The 20,015-nt window shown below is 38.7% G+C and overlaps 1 protein-coding gene across 2 annotated transcripts; it reads right to left on the reverse strand.

Annotated features, from left to right (window-relative positions):
• Positions 1 to 6,290: 6,290 nt before the first annotated feature.
• Positions 6,291 to 19,578, reverse strand: LOC307164275 (GTPase IMAP family member 8-like). 2 transcript variants are annotated; one of them, XM_079880891.1, is made up of 6 exons: positions 19,484 to 19,578; positions 19,191 to 19,229; positions 19,060 to 19,095; positions 14,327 to 14,935; positions 13,618 to 14,208; positions 6,291 to 10,508 (listed from the first exon to the last, which is right to left on the reverse strand). In XM_079880891.1, the coding sequence occupies exons 1-6, from the start codon at positions 19,572 to 19,574 to the stop codon at positions 9,298 to 9,300; spliced, it is 2,577 nt and encodes an 858-aa protein (XP_079737017.1). In that variant the 5' UTR covers positions 19,575 to 19,578; the 3' UTR covers positions 6,291 to 9,297. The 2 variants fall into 2 exon arrangements, with proteins under 2 accessions (XP_079737017.1, XP_079737018.1); XM_079880892.1 differs by having other exon boundaries at positions 19,557 to 19,575.
• Between the last annotated feature and the right edge of the window lie 437 nt (positions 19,579 to 20,015).

Genomic DNA, 20,015 nt, shown 5'->3' on the forward strand with positions numbered 1-20,015 from the left:
TTCTGTTCTCAAATGCAAAATACCCCCATGATTAACTTTTGGCTTTGAGGTTTACAGTAGGCTAAATATGCAATTTGTTACTGTGCTTGATCATTTAAGCCTTGTATTTCAATTTTAATATTTAAATGTTTGTGGTAAGCTCGTAGAATAGGACTAAAGCATTGTGAAGGTAGGCCTGCTGCCTTTTTACCATCTCACCATATATGGAGCATTGTGTGTTTTGTGGAAAAAGAAGATTGTTCACATGCATGCCAAAAAAAAAAAAAGAAAAAGAAAAATTAAGTCATGCAGGCTATCAACTGAGAAAACAATAGAATGTCACATTCAATCACAAATAATCACAACTTACTTATTATGCCGTCACAGATTCATATAAGTTAATTGTTTGTGACCGGAGCGGTATCTTTGGTGATGCAACTCTATACAGATAGCCTGACTACGCCACCTTGGGAATTACACCCAAGGAAATATAAAAAAAAAAGGAACCCAGGTTCGGTGGTGCAGAGAAAAGACCGAGTCGTGTCATCAAATAAACAAATAAATAATTTTATTTGGAAGTACAATATTCTACTGGCATCATTTATTCATAGTGTAAATCACTGACAAGTTTATTATAAGAATAGGATATATCAATTGTTAAAAGAGCGTTCCTCTCCACATGGCTGACTCAAACACTGAATAACATTAAACAAAACATCACAAAAGAAATTAATATAGCGTTCCCACAAAATAAAACAAGAAAATTATGAATACAAAAAGAATATAAACGACAAGGCTAAAGTTTACTTTAGGGGTGGCAAGCTAGCTGTAAACAATTGTGCTCTCAACCATTTATGTGTGCACGGCAAACCAAATAAGTCGAGGTGCTCGAACCCTGGTGCTCCAACCTCACAACAAATGTGTTCACCCAGGTGCCTAGCCTCCCCCTCGGTATGCTCAGCCTTGACTCAAACCAAAAAGAAAAGACAAATTAGTGGGTGCGATACAAATATCACAATCTCAGACACAAATATGATGGACCAGATCAGTTGGTGCACGGATAATAATCCGTCCTACCTCGTCGAGGACCCCGAAATACTCAACAGGTGTTAGATAGACACTACACGCTGATATACAATTACACCACACGGCCACTATGGCCCAAATCACACTGGGCAAACCAACGTCATTAAAGAAATAACAAAATAATCCAAACAATAAAAATAAAAACAAAACACACAGAAACTGATATCTAGTCACGAAAAACAAAGGAAATAACCTAATCATGAAAAACAGCAGCACGACCTGAGTTAATCACGTGGTATGCGGGAGACTGCAAAACAAAACGTAACAGTCAAATCAGAGTTTAACGTTACTTCAAAAAAATACAAAACGTTCACTAAATCATACGTACCACACGAGAATCACACACATCTCACGAACCACACATAACGTTATCACGAAGTCAGGATGCACTCACGAATGTCCAGCTAAAACACACAATAAACCCCATTAACTTGACCCCATTTAACCCTCATCACATAGCGATAGTCGACATACCTTAAAGCCCTCAGCTTGACGCAACTCTCAGGGAACGCCGCCGAGACGGCAACAGCCATCACTTCAAGAGGTAAAAACACATACTCTAGACACTTTTAAAACCACACAAAGTTGTACATAATCTTAGTCACTTACTATGGAGTTAGAATCATGCCAAAACCTCACACACACACAAAACGTGTTTTACTCACACGCAACGATTCACAAACAAACTCAGTGTGGTTTGCAAATATAAAACATCACTCACAAACTAATGCATTTTGTTCTGCAAATAAAAAACATACAGGAATATACCTGATATGTTTTACATATACAAAGAAACGTATTTCTTCAATGACAAAAATATCCTCCAAGTACAAACTCAAATCTTTCAAGTACAAAAAAAAAATCCTTCAAGTAAAAAAAAAAAACCTTCAAGTACAAAACAAAATTCTACAAGTACAAAACAAAATCCTTCAAGTACAAAACAAAATTCTACAAGTACGAAAAACTGTCACGTGACTTTTGGCACTTATTTTCTGCCTTGCTGATCCACACACAAATGCCTTCAGATCCACACGCATGCTACTAAACGGTCATGTAATTCGCACTCCACAACAGCAGGTGGCGCTGTTACCGACTTGCTTTACCGACTTGCGACATGGAAAGAGAAGAGAAGAAGAAACGCTAGCGTGGGGGACGTTTTTTGAACAAGATGAGCGGCCAACAGGTGAGTTTGCAGTCGTTGCTGGTGAAAAATCAAATGTTAGAAATGTTAGTATATTTAGTTAGTAAATATAAAACTCATGAAATGTCTGTCGTGGGTAGGGGTGAATGGCCGTAGCCAGCTATGAGGTCACCGAGGTCCGGACCTCGGTAAAAAGATAATTCAAAAATAAAATGTCAAGCTCTCTGAATGATTAATTAGCCTTTAAAGCACTTCATATGAGTGTTTGCAATTCATGTCGCTGCGAGAAGGTAAAGTTAAAACAGTGAACGGGGCTTGAGAGCGTGTTGTGACTTGTGAGTGAGGGCGCGGGTGAAACCTCCGTGTTGCCAGATCCACCTATTATACGTCTTTTTGGACTCGTTTTTCCCATTTATTGTGACACTTTAGGAAGTTTTTTTTTATTTATTTTTTATTACCTTTCCAAGTTAATGTGAAGTGGCGAAGTTGTGAGATGATGATAACAATAGAAAGACTGGTAAATATATGTCTGGTCATTTTATTTGTTTATGATGCATATAGTTCAATTACCAGTTAATCTACAGTTTACAGTAGTTGGTTGTCGTTATACTGCAGTGCATTTAAATCTCTGTAGCTTTTTCAGTAGTTAAGTACTTTGGATCATGTAGTTTAGCTAGTTAATTACAAACTGCAAATTCATAGTATCCAAATAACATTTTTTTTTCACCCTATAAAGCCCACAACAATAGGAAAAGTAGTTGATAAGGGAATGGGGTTTCACTTTTATGTGTTTTTGTAGTGCTGTCATGAAATCTATGTGGTTTTAACCAAATTTGAGTATATAGAAATATGATTTCTTAAGTATTTTGTATGCATGTCTTGATGTGTCATATTTTGCAGTGTTAACAATGCATTTAAGATTGCACCCCTGTGTTAAGTACCCTTTTTGCTTTTTTAGAGCAATTCAGGAAAAAAAAATACAAAGTAAGAAAGTTAATACACGTCTTTGCTGAAATGTATTGTGCTGTTGTTGTTAACAAGCCATGGTTCATTTGCTCTGCTCTTAGGATTGCACGTGTCCTGGGACAGGAGAGGGAGTGGGTGGGAAACCCACTGCTGAAACTTGGCCCTGGTTTGTCCTCATGGATGAGGTGTTGGGACAGAGGCATTGCACCAACCACCATCCTCATTGCCTCAATCCCTGAGGACACACCAGGGCCGAATTCAGCAGTGGGTGCCCATGGTCAGCGGCACCAGCACCACCAGTAGCAGCAGCATGAAGACGGCGAGACAGAGAGGCCAACTACAAAGGGAGGCAGAGGCGAGGAGAGCACTGGAGAGTAGGGAGAGGATGGACAGGCTGTTTTCTCTTCTTGAGAGAATGATTGAGAAATATATTTTTTTTATTCTTGTTTAACTTTTTTCACTTTTATTTTTTAAAAGGAAAGAAAAATTCCGTGTTTTTATGCAACTTTAAATGTGTAAATAAAAGAGAATGAATTGTTCTGGTCATTGTTTGTTTTTGTAATGACAGTAATAATTTCTACATGAAACAAATTCTTCTATACTTTTTTTTTTTCAAATACAATTGGTAAATGAAAATCATTTGTTCCACAGGCTACATTAAAGTACTTTTTCCAACTATGTACAACATACGTTAAACATATCAAAATCAACATAAACATTTACAATACATAAAATAAGAAAAAAATGATGTAGACTTGTATTGAGCTGAGCAGGGAGACCCTGGAGCTGCTGGACCGGGATGGGCTGCCCCTGGTAAGGCCGCTCTGCTGGTGGGACATCATCTGGGATGGTCTCCAGAGTGGTTGAGTGCATATTTCCACTATCCACTAAGTTGTCTACCAACAGGTTTGCAGGGCTGATTCAATCGACGGCTCCCATGTCACTGAGGTTTTTTTTTCTTTTCTTTTTTCAAAGAGTATATTTCTGAAAAAAGTACTTGTAATAACTACTAATACTGCATTGGGGGAAACCTACTAAAACCTTAGTTAAGCAAAATTATATTGCATACTCTAATGTACTTAAAGTATCAAGAGTAAAACTAGAGGTATGTATTCTGCAGGGGAAAAAACTCCTTGTCAGGGTTTTTATTATAGTTGTGTATTTATATTATGCTACTACTGCATTTTTCTTCTGAATATTTTCAAGGTTGTTACATTATTGTTTAATCGTGTGTGGGGAAAAAAGTACTTCAGTAGGTTACTTCACATTTGTACGTGAATACTGAAACGAAATATGCAGTTCCGAAAATTAAAGAAACAAATGTAGGTCTATTATCACAATATTAACAAATTGTTGCTAACTACAGCGTCCTATAGACCTTATGTAGCTCCGCCCCTTTTCAGCGCTGCGCTCATTGTCTTTTGACTTCCGGTCTGTATTTTCACAGCGTTTTGCGTGTTTATTAATGAACGGCTCGTTTTAAAATCTTCCCGGTCGATTTACATTTGTTTAGTCATCTGCTTTAAACATTACAGTCCTCATGATAACTTTCGTTAACTTTACATTAAGTAAATCCACTTAAAAAGCTAATTACTCCTGGACAGAAATGCCATATAAATATACAGAGCGACCGCAAAACGGAAGTTAAAAGACAATTTTCCAAAGATGGCGGCGCCCTTGTTTCTCTGGCGCATAAGGTCTATACAAGGGCGCATCTGACGCGCTCGGACCCGTCTAGCCTGCGGAGGATTGTTCTTGTCTCCTGGCAACTGTGACAGCTGCCGGTGACGAGCGCGAGAAATACTGGACTTTTTTATATTCAGTTGGGTTTTATATTCAAACCGGGCTAAACCGAAAATACATGACCTGGCTGCGCCGGGGCTGAAACATCCTCACCATGTCCTCCAGTAAAATATAAAACATAAAAAATACAAAAGCCAATTCTGGCTCCATAGCTGTTTACTCAATTAGGCTATCAAATGAATTATCAGGATGGCAGCTGTCCTCTCGCACCGCTGCTTGGCACCTGGAGCGGTGATCAGAAACACTTGGTTGCGCAATTAGGAAATCCTACGAAGGCTACATGGTGCGTCCTTCGAAGGACGCATATAGACCTTATGTAGCTCCGCCCCTTTTCAGCGCTGCGCTCATTGTCTTTTGACTTCCGGTCTGTATTTTCACAGCGTTTTGCGTGTTTATTAATGAACGGCTCGTTTTAAAATCTTCCCGGTCGATTTACATTTGTTAAGTCATCTGCTTTAAACATTACAGTCCTCATGATAACTTTCGTTAACTTTACATTAAGTAAATCCACTTAAAAAGCTAATTACTCCTGGACAGAAATGCCATATAAATATACAGAGCGACCGCAAAACGGAAGTTAAAAGACAATTTTCCAAAGATGGCGGCGCCCTTGTTTCTCTGGTGCATAAGGTCTATAGGCTGCATCCTTGAAGTCTTCAGTCCTTCGAAGAATGCAGCCTTGCCTTCACGTTGGAACACAGCTATCATGTTCAAAACGTCCCCCACGCTAGCGTTTCTTCTTCTCTTCTCTTTTCATGTCCGTGGCGGCGCTAAAGCAAGTCGGTAACAGCGCCACCTGCTGTTGTGGAGTGCGAATTACATGACCGTTTACTAGCATGCGTGTGGATCTGAAGGCATTTGTGTGTGGATCAGCAAGGCAGAAAATTAGTGCCAAAAGTCACGTGACAGTTTTTCGTACTTGTAGAATTTTGTTTTGTACTTGTAGATTTTTGTTTTGTACTTGAAGGATTTTGTTTTGTACTTGAAGGATTTTGTTTTGTACTTGAAGGATTTTGTTTTGTACTTGAAGGATTTTGTTTTGTACTTGAAGAATTTTGTTTTGTACTTGTAGAATTTTGTTTTGTACTTGAAGGTTTTTTTTTTACTTGAAGGATTTTTTTTTTGTACTTGAAAGATTTGAGTTTGTACTTGGAGGATATTTTTGTCATTGAAGAAATACGTTTCTTTGTATATGTAAAACATATCAGGTATATACCTGTATGTTTTTTATTTGCAGAACAAAATGCATTAGTTTGTGAGTGATGTTTTATATTTGCAAACCACACTGAGTTTGTTTGTGAATCGTTGGGTGTGAGTAAAACACGTTTTGTGTGTGTGTGAGGTTTTGGCATGATTCTAACTCCATAACTTACCTCAACTAACATGACACCGGTAACCGGAAGAGGGGGCGGGTATGACAAAGCCTACATTCTAGGGCTTCCAGTCTACACTTAAATACACCGGCACTGATTACCTCATCCTCCCACTCCCATATAAGGGTAATGACGCAACGAAAAGGAAAGGGGGAATCCCCTACTGCTACATATAAAAACAAAACTATTTTAAAAGACCAAGGAAAACAGAAATAGCCCATGTAATTAAAACAAAAAACTGAATGGCTGTTGCTCATTTATTTCCTAATGATAAGCCACTGGCAAATCAGTGGCTGTAATTAAATCATCACATGACACAGGCATGGCAAGTTTATTTATAAAGCACATTTCATACACTATGGTACTTTACACAAAAAGGAATTAAAATAATCACAAAATAAAAGCAAGGAAATTTAAAACAGGTATAAAAGGAATTAAAAGAGTAAAAAGATGATACATAGATAAAATTCTTAGTTCTTAGAATATTTCAGAGCACCTGACCCTTGAACGCCTCAAATCTCACATAATATCATGACATTATAAAACAGTGTACAATGTACAAACCATTGAGCATACATTGACGGTTATTAAAAAAAGGTTTACTTTGTTCAACACTGACATGCAATTACGTTACCGAAAACAGTTTCTGTGATTCTTATATTATGTAATAGCGAATATTTTCAGTGACGCTTTAACACGAAACAGGAAACTCGTGATTATTCATGTAAGTTCCGCCCACTGACACCAAAAATCTCAGACATCTCAATATTTCAGAACACCTGACCCTTGAACGCCTCTCTCACCTATTACGCGATCTCACAGTTTGACATGTCTGTCATTGGAAAGCACCACATGGTGTCATGAAAAATTAAGAGACAGCGTCTTCTCATTGGATAAGAAAACTCAGTCTCATGAATAATTATGACACACACACACACACACGTTATTATTTAGATATATTTAATTTAAAAATCTATTATTATCATAATTAGATTATCTTTACCACAGAAACAGAAGAGACAAGCATTATTTCTGCCATCTGTAGCCCAAAAATCATTGCCTGTCCTCTGGTTTTTATAATAGTAACTTATACAACTACATTTGGTTTATAAATCAATGTTGAAATAAAGTGAATCAGCAGAGATTTGCATTCAAAGCGTGTAAAGGAGAAGAAAGAGTTAAAACTCTTCACATGTGCTCGCGAAAGATCTTCTGTCTGTTCTCCCAAATGCAATCAAATTTCTGCAGGCGTGTTCAAACTGGTTAACTGTGTCTAAGGCATGCAAAGGTATTAGCTGTTTTTTCAAGACGAGTTTGCACGTCACTGCGCAATACACACAAATTACAGGGGGATGGCGGGTGTTCATTTAAACTGTTTCATAAACTGTGAACAATGGCTTATTTAATGTATAAATTAGGGGTGCACGATATATCGAATCAATATCGTTATCGCGATATCACGTTGCTCGATATCATATCGAAAGTCTCGCGATATTTATGCGATATTTTGTTTATGATGCGTCCTGTCCGACATGCACCGTTGCATTTCCCCCGACTGATTTCCTGGTTCTACTTATCTACTTTTCCTGGTTCTATCAAGGAGAGGGTTTAACTTTTCATGCTACAGATTTCCAACAGTGTTCAGAAAGAACAGGGGAGACAATTTGTTTCACTTCTCCCTTGCTCTACCACACAGTCCCCACAAAACACACACTTGCCAGCTTGACGCACACACCAGCGCGCAAGTATAAACATCAGGCCACCTGGCCAGTTCATGCGTTATCACAGATCGGATAGCTATCTAATTTATCAAAACGATTCCTTTTACACCTGTTCACATAAATGTGTTTTTTGCAAAACGGATATAAATTCGATCTTCAATTCCCGCGCTATATGCAGATTTAATGGAGTTCACGTCACCGAACACAGTTATGAGCTGCATTATATATATCATCAGCTAAAATGTCAAAATCAAATACCGCACTAATAGAGAACGGCAACAGCCCTGGTAAGATCATTTCACTTCTTTACTTTTAATGAAGATACTTGTGTGTAAAGCGTCTGCAACTTACTTTCACTTTGATTTGCGATAGTTTGCGCGTTGGCTTGATACCGGTAGATGCTCAGCTGCTCATGCGGTGATGCGTGTTGCAGACGTAGCGTCGTCATATCTGGCCATAACATGACATGTAGCCTATAGCACGTTCTCACACGTTTATTTTTTTTGTGTTTTTGGGAGGAGTACATTTTACATAATTATGTGGTTTCAACAACCAGATGCATTTACACTTCGTCCAGTTTCGTCTGGAATGCGGCCCAGATCTCCTCCTGAAGTGGTTTCAGCGATCAGATTCAAATCCGTCTCGAATGCGCTCAATAAACCCTATGTTGTAAGGAAACTTGTTTTATTTGTTATGAATCTATTTTGATGCGTTTTCCCCTAACTTTTGTAGTTTTACATATGTTTAAAAATATCGAAATTCATATCGATATCGCAATATTCATTATCGATATCGCAATATCACTTTTTGTCAATATCGTGCACCCCTAGTATAAATTAATAGCCATGGCATAGGCTACTAATCTGTTTGGTTGTAAAATACCTGAATGAAATGAAATCAAATTTATGGTCCTCAGGAATGATTCATTCATTCACAGACAGCTTACGAAGATGTTTAACTAATAAAGATCTTCCATCACTGACAAACAATATGATGCATTTGCAGATTTGCTTTCACTTGACTGTACTGTGGGTCCACGGCCACTTCATATAACGCTCTTGATGTTCTTAAACCTTCCTGTTACGACTCAGAGTGTGAAAGCACTTCAGACGATTCAGTGTGTGAAGGTAACTGAACAAATCATTCAAAATTATTCGTGAACCGATTTAAACAGATTTATCAACTTATTTGATGAAGTCTTTGAACAGAATAGACTCAAAACAGTGATTCATTTGTGAATCGAGCATCGCTTAATGAGAGCATAAAAACAATCTTCAACACCACCAACAAGTCCTCCAACAGCTCCTCCAAGAACAGGAGCACAAGAACCCCAGTCACGAGCTCGTTTTGCACTGTTTGGTAGTTTTGCTTCAGCTTCTTCTAAAGCTTTAGCCACTTCTTTTGTTAATTTTTCACTAAATTCAAGTTCTGCTTGTTTTCTAGTTTCATTTTGAATTTTCTTCTGAAGCTTTTGTTTGTCCTTCTTGTGTTTTTCTTCCAGGAATTTAATGAACTTATCTAGTTGTTTTCCTAAATATTGTTCCTTTCTTTCATTCTCCTCTTCAAATAGTTTCTTCTGCTCCTCCAGTTTACTCTGCATCTCTTTTCTAAGGTTCTCATTGGTCTCTTTCTTGATCTCTTCTGCTCTCTTTTCAAATTCCTCTTCAGTTCTTCTTAGTTCATTCTGAATACCTTGTATATCTCTCTCATTTTCTTTCTTCATTTGTTCAATTTCAGCTTCATATTTGGTTTTCAGCTCCTCTTCTTTTCTCATGATCTCTTCTTCTTTCTCTTTCAGTATTCTCTCGTGTTCCTCTTTGATGTTCTTCTCCACCTGCTGGAACATCTCACAGGTATAGAAACTCCCTCCATTTACTGTCAACATCCAGTCAATCTTATCCAGCAGCTCAGAAACCTGTGTCTGATCTTTAGACTCTTTGTTATTGAACACATGGTATCTCTTACCACACTGCTGGATGAGGTTCTTTAAACTACCATTTCGTTCAACATAATCTTCAATCTTTGTTTTTCCAAGATCATCTCCTCTGGTGAAAAGCACCATGGTGTACATTCTGGATTTCTCTCCAAAGATGTCCTGGATCATCTTCACTGCATCGTTTTCCTCTTTGGTGAATCGTCCCAGTTGAATCACCAGCAGAAACACATGTGGACCAGGGGCCGCCATTGAGATGCACTTAACAATCTCCTTCCAGGTCTCAACATTATCAACTCCAGTATCAAACAGGCCTGGAGTGTCGATCACAGTGATCTGTCTTCTTTTGAACTCAGCCGTTTCTTTCTGACACTCTCGGGTCACTGACGATGGATCAAGTATTGATTCAAATGTGTCTCTTCTCAGGATGGTGTTTCCCGTTGCACTCTTCCCAACACCCGTCTTTCCCAGCAGCACAATCCTTAGATCATCATGTGTTACACCTCCTAACCACAAGAGGAACTGTCATTACAATGAAATTCTCTAGAAACACACACACTAAATGCTTATCCTCTGATTTTCTATCTATACATTATTGTTCCATGACAGGTTGAATCACTGTGCCCCATTGTGCCCAGTGACCAAATCGGAGGGATCTCACTTTTAAGGTGATGATACATGGGGCAACTTTTTGAGCAATTTTTCTAGGCAACGATAAAGTCAACGGGCAACCAGGTGAGACACAGGGCCCACGACCGATCTAAATTATCCAGATAGAAATTTGTTGCCCATTCTCAGTGTAAAAGTTCCCAAGCAACAATTGCTCGGCAACATTGCCCAGCAAGATTGGTCAAAAGTTGCCCTGTGTATCATCACCTTTAGAGACACCTGTTATCTAAGATATAAAATATAAGAACAGAAACACAGCACATGTGCTATATGGCGAAGTGGGGTGTGATAAAGTCTGCAGCAGGGGAATGAGTGCGAAGACAAGCTGTAATGAGTAGGTCAAAAAGTGCATGATGATTAAAACTGTCTCTATTTCCAGTAACGGACAGAGAGACAGGATATTAGTGGCCTGCAAACCTGGGAGAGGAAGAGAGAGACTTCATATATTTGGACTGTATTTTTGAATTTGTATTTGTATGTGCGAAGCTGAGCACCCGAGTGGATTTATTTCTGTTATTTTTGGAACTGAACAAAATGACTTTCTCCCACACTGACTTCTTCGGACTGGCGGCTGCTGGTCTTTCAAAGAGGGGAAGCTCACTTTCAGCCTACATCATAAAAATCGTCCATTTATTTATATATACATAATTTCTACGTTGCTTTTCAAGGAAATGGTCTGTGATCCTGTCGTAGCAACTAGGCGTCTTTTCCAGTGACTTGACCAGTGTCCTATCAATGGCCAGCAGAGTTAGGTATAAATGTATAAATGTAATAATATAATAAAGGTATAAATAATAATATAATAATGTGAAATACTACTACTAATAATAATATTTTTAAAATTATTATTATTTTTTAAATTATTTTTTTTACTAATAATAATATAAAAAATTATAATAAGTAATAATATAATAAAGGTACGAATGTATAATTGTGTGAAATGTATTATGAAAATTGGTTAGCAATTTCGACAAGCAAATACCAAGAAATAGGTTGCTGCAGTTAGTCTTTCGACTACAGTTGAAAAATCCGCGATGGGACTGAGCTCCTGTTTATACCTGCGCAGGTATAAACGTGTAAACAGGTATAAACGTGTTTGGGCATTCAACACGCTGAGGTAACTTTTGTGGATAGTTCATGTTCCCATTGCGGCACTTAGATTGAGACTCGCTTACCTCAAGGGAGGTGCAGTCCCCTCGCCTATGCCCCGATCTAGTGTTTATTCTGCCCCGCAGAATAGACCTACTTTGGCGCATGACCAGGGTGATCTGAGGATTACTGTGAGGGCTTCCCCATTGAGACAACCTCCGCGGGCTCATCACGCCTCACAAGCGCTGTTGCCATTGGAGTCCCTTATTGAACGTCTTGGTCCTTCTCCGGAACGACCAACCGTTTCCTTTGGGGCTCCAGCTGACGATCAGATGTCAATCACAGCACAGGAGGGGGAGCTTCAGTCCTCTGGAAATGACGACTCGACTGCGTTACCCCCCCTAGCTTTCTAGGACATGCCCAAAGCCGTTCTAGTGGCTCCTCCCCCCTTGCCACTTTCGACAGTGGGGCAGCTAAGGGGTATGTGGATATCCTCCCGGTGGAGCGGGGCCGTCGCGATGCAGCTGTGTCCGGGGTCTGCCTCCTCTTTGCAGGGTAATCCACGCCTCCCGTCCAAGGCCTGTAAGTTTTCATCCAGTCTAACGGCGAAAGCTTACAAGGCCAGTGGACAGGCTGCTTCCGCCCTCCATGCTATGGCGCTCTTGCAGGTCCACCAGGCCCCGGCGCTTATGGACATGAACAAGGGTGGTTCTGACCCAGAGCTCCTCCGGGAGCTCCATGTGGCAACCGACCTTGCCCTCCGGGCGACGAAGGAAACCGCACCTTCAGTCGGTAAGGCGATGTCCATCTTGGTGGTCCAGGAGCGCCACCTTTGGCTCAACCTGGCGGATATGAGGGACACCGATAAATATCGGTTCCTGGATGCCCCTCTTTCCCAGGTTGGGTTGTTCGGCGATGCGGTCGAGAGCTTCGGGTGGCTACCCAGCGTCCTTTCCCCTAGAAAGGCACGCTTTCCCAGTGTTATCCAAGAGTTTCACTGTGTGGGGTATAATGGAACAGCAGTTGAACTCCCTCTACGCAGGTCTTCCACCCCAGCCAGTTGGGGGTCTGAGAGCCTTGCGTAGGGCGCTGGATGTGGCAGCAACCGTAGCGTTTTCAAAGGGATCCCAATTACGTCATCACGTCGAACGTGAGCGACTGAAAGGGAACGTCTCGGTTACTAATGTAACCCTCGTTCCCTGAAGGAGGGAAGGGGAGACGTAACGTCCCATCGCCACCATTGCTGACCATCGCTGCATAGCCATCACAATCTCGGCTCCTCATCATAAAACAATGTGTGCGTGCGCTGCGGGGCGCGAAAAAACGCACGCCAACGTTCATTGGCTCGTTCTGTAGACACTCAAAGTTGATAGGGCTCCCTGAAGTGATCCCAATTATGCCGTCACGCCGACGTTACGTCTCCCGTTCCCTCCTTCAGGGAACGAGGGTTACATTAGTAACCGAGACGTTTTACGCTATGGGGGCACTTAAGCCATATTGGCTCACGAGAGTTGAAGAGACAATAGAAGAGAGTGGTTTAGTGTAACATCGCGACCCTGACTTAATTTTGTTCCACTCCGGGTATGGGTACCCCGAACATAGTGATTCAGGAATCATGTTAATCATTTGTATACTCTGATTCTATTGTAATCTTTGTTTCTTCTGTTGTGATTATTTTAGGATTTTTTTTAATTTCTTTTCTTTGTAAACCACTTTGAATTACCATTGTGTATGAAGTGGAATATATAAAAAAACATGCCTTGCCTTGTTTGAAATGTTACATTAAAAACAAAATGAAACTGTGAAATTATTTTAAATTGTAATGTTAACATTTCATAGACTTTCATGAACTCGTACCTGCTGTTGATGAACTTTTTCTCAGTTCCTCTATTTCAGCTGTGAGTTTGTTTTTCTCCAGTTCTACTCGAGCCTGAAGGTACATGAAGGTGGTGTAGAAACTTCCTTTGTTCTCTTGTACCATGTTCTCCACATCCTGAAGTAGAGCTGGAACCTGTGAGCTGTTCTCCAGAACAAAACGATGACCTCCAAATGTCTGGATAGAAGTCTTAGTAACTGAAGTGTGTAATATATTCAGATTGCTAATCATGCTCTTCTCTTGGATTATAACAACCATGAGGTGGTTTTTGTTTCTTGAGCTGAATATCTTCTGGATCTCCTCCATTTCTCTTTTGTGTTCATCAGTCAGTGGACCATCAGGAATAATGAGAAGGAAAAGATGAACTCCAGGATGACAGAGAGACACACAGCGGTGAGTCTCACACATCACTTCCTCCTCTGAGAGCTGAATAAGAGCTGGAAGCTCCACCAGACCGATCACACGATTTTTCTTGTTTCCTCTTATATATTTTGATACAGTGGCCTTCAGTGTTTCATCACTTCCACACAGCACCAAGTTCAGCTTCTGTTGTCTGGTGACACTTACACCTCCTTCAACAACAACAAAGTATTTTAATTGCTCTTTTTAAGATTGACATTTTATTATTCAGATTTATTATATGTAGGATGATCAAATGGAAACTTGCATATACTCAGTTTATAAACGTACCCGTAGGCTGATTTTGCTTTGCACTTGTATTACCCCCTTTTGGTTCTTTTGCATAATCATATAGATCACATGTGAGAAATTCTTCATTGTTTTCTCTGAGTATCTTCTCTAACTGTTGAGATATTTCAGAGCGCCATTCTTCTGTTTCATGTTCAAGCTGCAGATGTCCTCCTCCACAGTCAGCATTAAACTGTTGAATGAATTCATTAGCTTTCACAGATGCACCTTTAGTGTTGTGTCTCTCTTCATCAGTCGTGATCACAATGGTGCGTTTAATCGCCTCTTCACTGAATTCTTCTAGCACTCGTTTGACTAGTCTCATGTCCCCCTCAGTGAAATCATTATATTGCAGCACGAGTATGAAGGCATGAGGTCCTGGATCAGACAGAGACACACACTCTGTCACTGTCTGTGTGATCTGATGATCTGAGATGTTTGTCTGGAGCAGTTGAGGACTGTTGATGACCATCACACGTCTGTTCTTCAGTCTTCCTCCTACTCTCTCTACAACATCTGGAGGAGCATCACTGTCAAATGCCTCTCGTCCTAATATGAAGTTTCCCACTCGACTGTTTTCTGACACGCTCTTCCCCAGCAGAACAATCCTCACTGCAAAGAGTATAACCATACATTTTACTATGCTTAATTCTCACATCACACACTCCTAACACAGCACATTCCATAAAGAGAAATCTTATCAAACATTGAACAGTGTTCAGACAGTTTCACTGCTATTATACCTGATGCTTTCATGACAAAACAAGCATAAACATAATGTCTCATTTAGCAGCAATCACTGGCGGAGCTAGGGGTGGCCAGGTCTAAGCTTGGCCACCCCTCTCACAACTGCTGTTTCTGTCTCTTTTTTTTTTTGGACAAAAATAGTGTTTTTTTTTTAACGCTGAACCGTCTCTTTAAGACCACAAAAAACGTGAGACTTTTCAGACGCACACTCCAACTTCACCTCAGCGCCAGGCGCAAGTCAAACGAGTGCGAAAATGTACAAGTGCCGAATGAGCTTCAGCAGAACATCAGACAGTGATATGCACATAGTAAATATAGAGTCATTCTTTCTCAACTGGTGGGTTGCAAAACCGTTTTGAGTAAGTCGAATAGTGTGCAGTCAACAACAAACGTAATTCTCTTTTTTTCTGATGCTACTTTTATTTTAGAAGATGTGTGAGTGTGTGAAAGCTTGTGACACTTCTGTCAGATGCTGAGAAAAGCGCGTTGTCCTTATTCAGTTGGCTATCTTCGGTAAGATGAGATGTTGTCAGGCCAAATGTCAGTAAAACTAACTAACTTTTCTGTCATACGGGATACGGCTGACAGCCGTTGTACTGTGCTTGCGGTAAGCACATCACGCGCAAATGCGGCGTGCTGTAGTCGTAGTTGTCGTCAATTGTACGAATCAAAAAGGCTATTAAAGCTGTCAAAACTGCATGCGTGTATTTGTTATATATGCGTCACATGTGTCTGGATTAAAATAATCTGCTATTTGAGATCACAGTATAAGGCACAAACTGATATCCCAGCTAGAAATGTTTTGTTCTAAAAACGTTCTGAGAACATTACCATGAAGTTAGTGTTAGGGTTAATAATGTTTTCAGCGGGTAGTTTTATTTTGGTTCACAGAATGTTCTCTTAAAAGGTACACAGCAAACACTCCAGTGATAAAAGTTAATGAGATAATTAAAGGGTTAGTTCACCCAAAAATGAAAATTCTGTCAGTAATTACTCACCCTCATGTTGTTCCAACCCCGTAAGACCTTCGTTCATCTTCGGAACACAAATTAAGATATTTTTGATGAAATCTGAATGCTGGATCACTCCTGCAGGCTTATGGACACTATAACTTGCTGGCCAGAAAATGTATTAAAGACATTGTTAATATAGTCCAAGTGACTCCAGTGGCTCAATCTTAAGTTTATAAAGCGACGAGAATACTTTTTGTGCGCAAAAACAAAGCGTCGCGCGTCTGTGTTGCACGTCACCACGTAGGCTCACTATTGGGCGTCTCTGGTCATGTGTGATACGTGGTGACGTGAAACAGACGCGCTGCGCTATTACACTACATAAAAAAAAACTTGAGGTCCAGAGAGAAGGAAATGAAAAGTGGAATAAAGTCTATTATTTTTGTTTTTGCGCACAAAAAGTATTCTCGTCACTTTATAAATTTAAGATTGAGCCACTGGAGTCACTTGGACTATATTAACAATGTCTTTAATACATTTTCTGGGCCAGCAAGTTATAGTGTCCATAAGCCTGCAGGAGGAGTGATCAGCTCTCAGATTTAATCAAAAATATCTTAATTTGTGTTCCGAAGATGAACGAAAGTCTTACGCGGTTGGAACAACATGAGGGTGAGTAATTACTGACAGAATTTTCATTTTTGGGTGAACTAACCCTTTAAGTGATTAATTGAGCGATGAGTGACCATTATTGAAGACACCTGATGTTAACAAGCAGAATCACTGAAGGAGAAAAATCACTATTTTATTATGTTTTATTATATTATGTTTACCGTTATGGTGATCAGTGTTTGCTTTAAATTTTGTTTGGCTGTTGTATCTGAGTTATAACTGCCAGATGAACAAAGAGAAAAGATGATCAGACGTTGTTGATTATGTTTTGACATAATCATCATTTGATCTGAATCACAAAACTCATTTCGAGCCTAATCTCTGACTTAAATTTATATTGTTGATTACATCATCAAGTGATTTTACAACATAAGATCCAGAATTTTCTGTTTATTTCAAAGGATTTCTTAAAAGTTGTTTTGATAAAAAAAAAAAAAACTGTTTAGGCACAAACAGACATCAAGAATGAGTGTATGAATCTCATCAATGGTGACAAACTAAATATTTAATTGGGAAAAGTAAATTACATAGACAATTCAGATCATAATTTATTCATAACGCAATGCATGATGGGAGCCATGAATGAGTTGTGATTGGTGGCAGCCACTGCAACATGCTTTATTATTGTCACCATTGTTGAGATTCACGGGCTGAATCTTGATGACTGTGTGTCTAAATAAGATATTTTGAACAGTACTTTTAAGAAATATTTTTGGATTCTATAGAAAATGCCACAAATCATATGTTATAAAACCACCAGGCTGCTGCAATCAACACTCTTTAAACTTTAGTCCTCTGTTGTAATTCGCTTTGGATAAAAGCATCTGTTAAATGACTAATTGTGAATGTGTTTAGTCTTTCATGTCAAATGATGATTATGACAAAACATAACCAACACTACCTGATCACCTTTTCTCTTTGTTCATCTGACAGTTATAACTCAGATACATCAGCCAAACAAAATCTAAAGTTAATAGTTTAAGGGTCAAGAGCCCAACTCAAGCAAACACTGATCACCATAATGGTAACTTAAAATTAGATTTTCTCCTTTGGTGATTCTGCTTGTTAACATCAGGTGTCTTCAATAATACTTAATCATCAGACAATTAATAACTTAATTATCTCATTAATTTGAACACTCTTCAGTGTTCATTTAACACTCATATTTTAACACTTTAACTCTTTGAGTGTGGATCAGATAAACTCCCAGGAGAGTTAATTTAACACTGGAGTTTTTGCTGTGTAGGATAACATTCTCTAAAAACATCCTCAAAATGTTACAGTTAAAACGTTATATCTTAGTTTACATTTAACCTTATAGAAACATTATTTGGAATGAGAAAACATCCTCAAAACATTCTTTGAACATTACATTCAAATGTTTTCTTTAAAACATTAACCAAACTTGTAGGGAATGTTAGCCAACATTCTGAGAACGTTCACTGCTAGCTGGGATGTATTGTTTTAATGTCCAAATAAATGTGAGCACTGTGCATTTGTACTCGACGATAGGCATGGATAATTTTTAAATCCATAAAATAACAAATTTTACATTCTGGCAACAATACATTATGAAAAACATAACATTTTACATTATGTGCTGTTGACTTCCGCCTTGTTCACATTCTTGCACATGAGGATTCAAAAGAGAACTTTTGTTTTCCTTTTTAATTTAGGTATGATAGAACTGTTGCAATTGTTTATTTTGACAACTAATATATAAAGTTACATTTTTTTTTGACTAACTCAGAATTGGTTGAAGAGTTCATTGACTATATAAAATGCATTGAGGGTTGAATAATCTTTGGACTACAGTAGTTATCTGCATGTTATCTCATCCATGAAGATGCAACAATGTAGAACAAGCTATTGGAGATTTTGAGAACCAGAACCAAGCTAACTGAGCAAGTTGAACTTTAGCTGTTAGTAGTGTGTGCCCTTTTATTACTATTTAATTATTTTTAATTTGAGGTGGTGGGTAATAATAAAAAAAAAATATAAAATTCACTCAGTATTCCTAATTCCTAATCACTCAAATTCACACATGATTCCTAATTCACTACTATCTCAATTACATTAAGCACAAATTAACTTTATTCAGTTGTATAGGCACTAAAACAGTCCAACATTATAGTCAAATAATTTTTTATGATAAAATAATTAAGATTTCTGTGCCACCCCTTGCCTGGCCAGGCCACCCCTATGAAAAAAATCCTGGCTCCGCTACTGGCAACAATTAACTTGCTGCGGTATAGCTTAACATATCTATCAATAAAATATCACTAATAAATATGTCACAGTAACAGTCACAGCACTCAGGACTTCAAAAATATTACTTTTCTATTGCTGTCAAATCATTTAATTACTTACAGTTTGGGCGATCGAAATCTGGACTACTACTTCCCACTACAAAACAAAAGAAAACAAACTGTTTGTGAATCTAGGTAAGATGCGCTACATGACTGAAATGATTCAGAATACGCTGTTATTCCAAAACTCACGTTTCTTCTCTCCACTAATAGTCGAAATCCATCGTATGTCTGGAAAAGACCAAAAAACAGCACGAAATAACCACTAATAAATGCAAACACAACTATAAAGTACAATTGAAGGCCTATATCTCTGTGTTAATATGCGTAAACCGTGTTTTGTTTTGGCCTTGCTTGCTATTAATAGCCTACCTTTAGAATAGCTAAACTTAAGTCGCAGCGTTTAATGATTAAAGTGAGACGCTTATTATGATGGGTCATTAAAGACAGTTTTAACATGCTAACATACTTTATTCAAACCTTACCAGAACTATAAGCCATTTTGTCAAAGTGTTGGTGATATTTTCTAAGTCGAAAGTTATGAGGAACACACCATACCGTCTGTGGAACACACATGAATGCCAATGCGGCCCCTTGTGGAGGCTTTTAAAACACATCGACAGATTCTACAGCGTAGGCCTACTTAAAAATAAACTAAATATTCGCTTATATATATATATATAGATAGATAGATATTGTGGTTTGTGGCTGTCTTGAGGCTTTCAGCTGAACTGCGGTCAAATAAACATGCAATTTAAATATGCTAAATTGTTATTGGCAGGTAACGTTACCTAAGCAAAATGCACCAATGGTTTATTTATCGATTTTAAAATGATCTCAGCTTAAAAATAGCTAATAAATGGCTAACGCACACTAACGCTACTACTGCACTTCCAACAAAATGTAACAGTTGGAATTCTTCTAATTCAGACACCAAATCAGTCAGTGAATTAAAAGAAAAATAGTAACATGACTCAAACCTGTTAAGAGGTTTAATGTCTCATCTGTGTCTTACTC

Source organism: Squalius cephalus (genome assembly GCF_949319135.1).
Source record: "Squalius cephalus genome assembly, chromosome: 1".
Taxonomy (NCBI): domain Eukaryota; kingdom Metazoa; phylum Chordata; class Actinopteri; order Cypriniformes; family Leuciscidae; genus Squalius; species Squalius cephalus.

Excerpts from the sequence above, each read along its gene's own strand:
- LOC307164275 (XM_079880891.1), bottom strand. The coding sequence starts at position 19,574 with ATGTGTGTTCCACAGACGGTATGGTGTGTTCCTCATAACTTTCGACTT. Across the intron at positions 19,230-19,483 it reads CAAAATGGCTTATAGTTCTG|ACATACGATGGATTTCGACT; the intron begins GTAAGGTTTGAA and ends GGTCTTTTCCAG. Across the intron at positions 19,096-19,190 it reads TATTAGTGGAGAGAAGAAAC|TGGGAAGTAGTAGTCCAGAT; the intron begins GTGAGTTTTGGA and ends TTTGTTTTGTAG.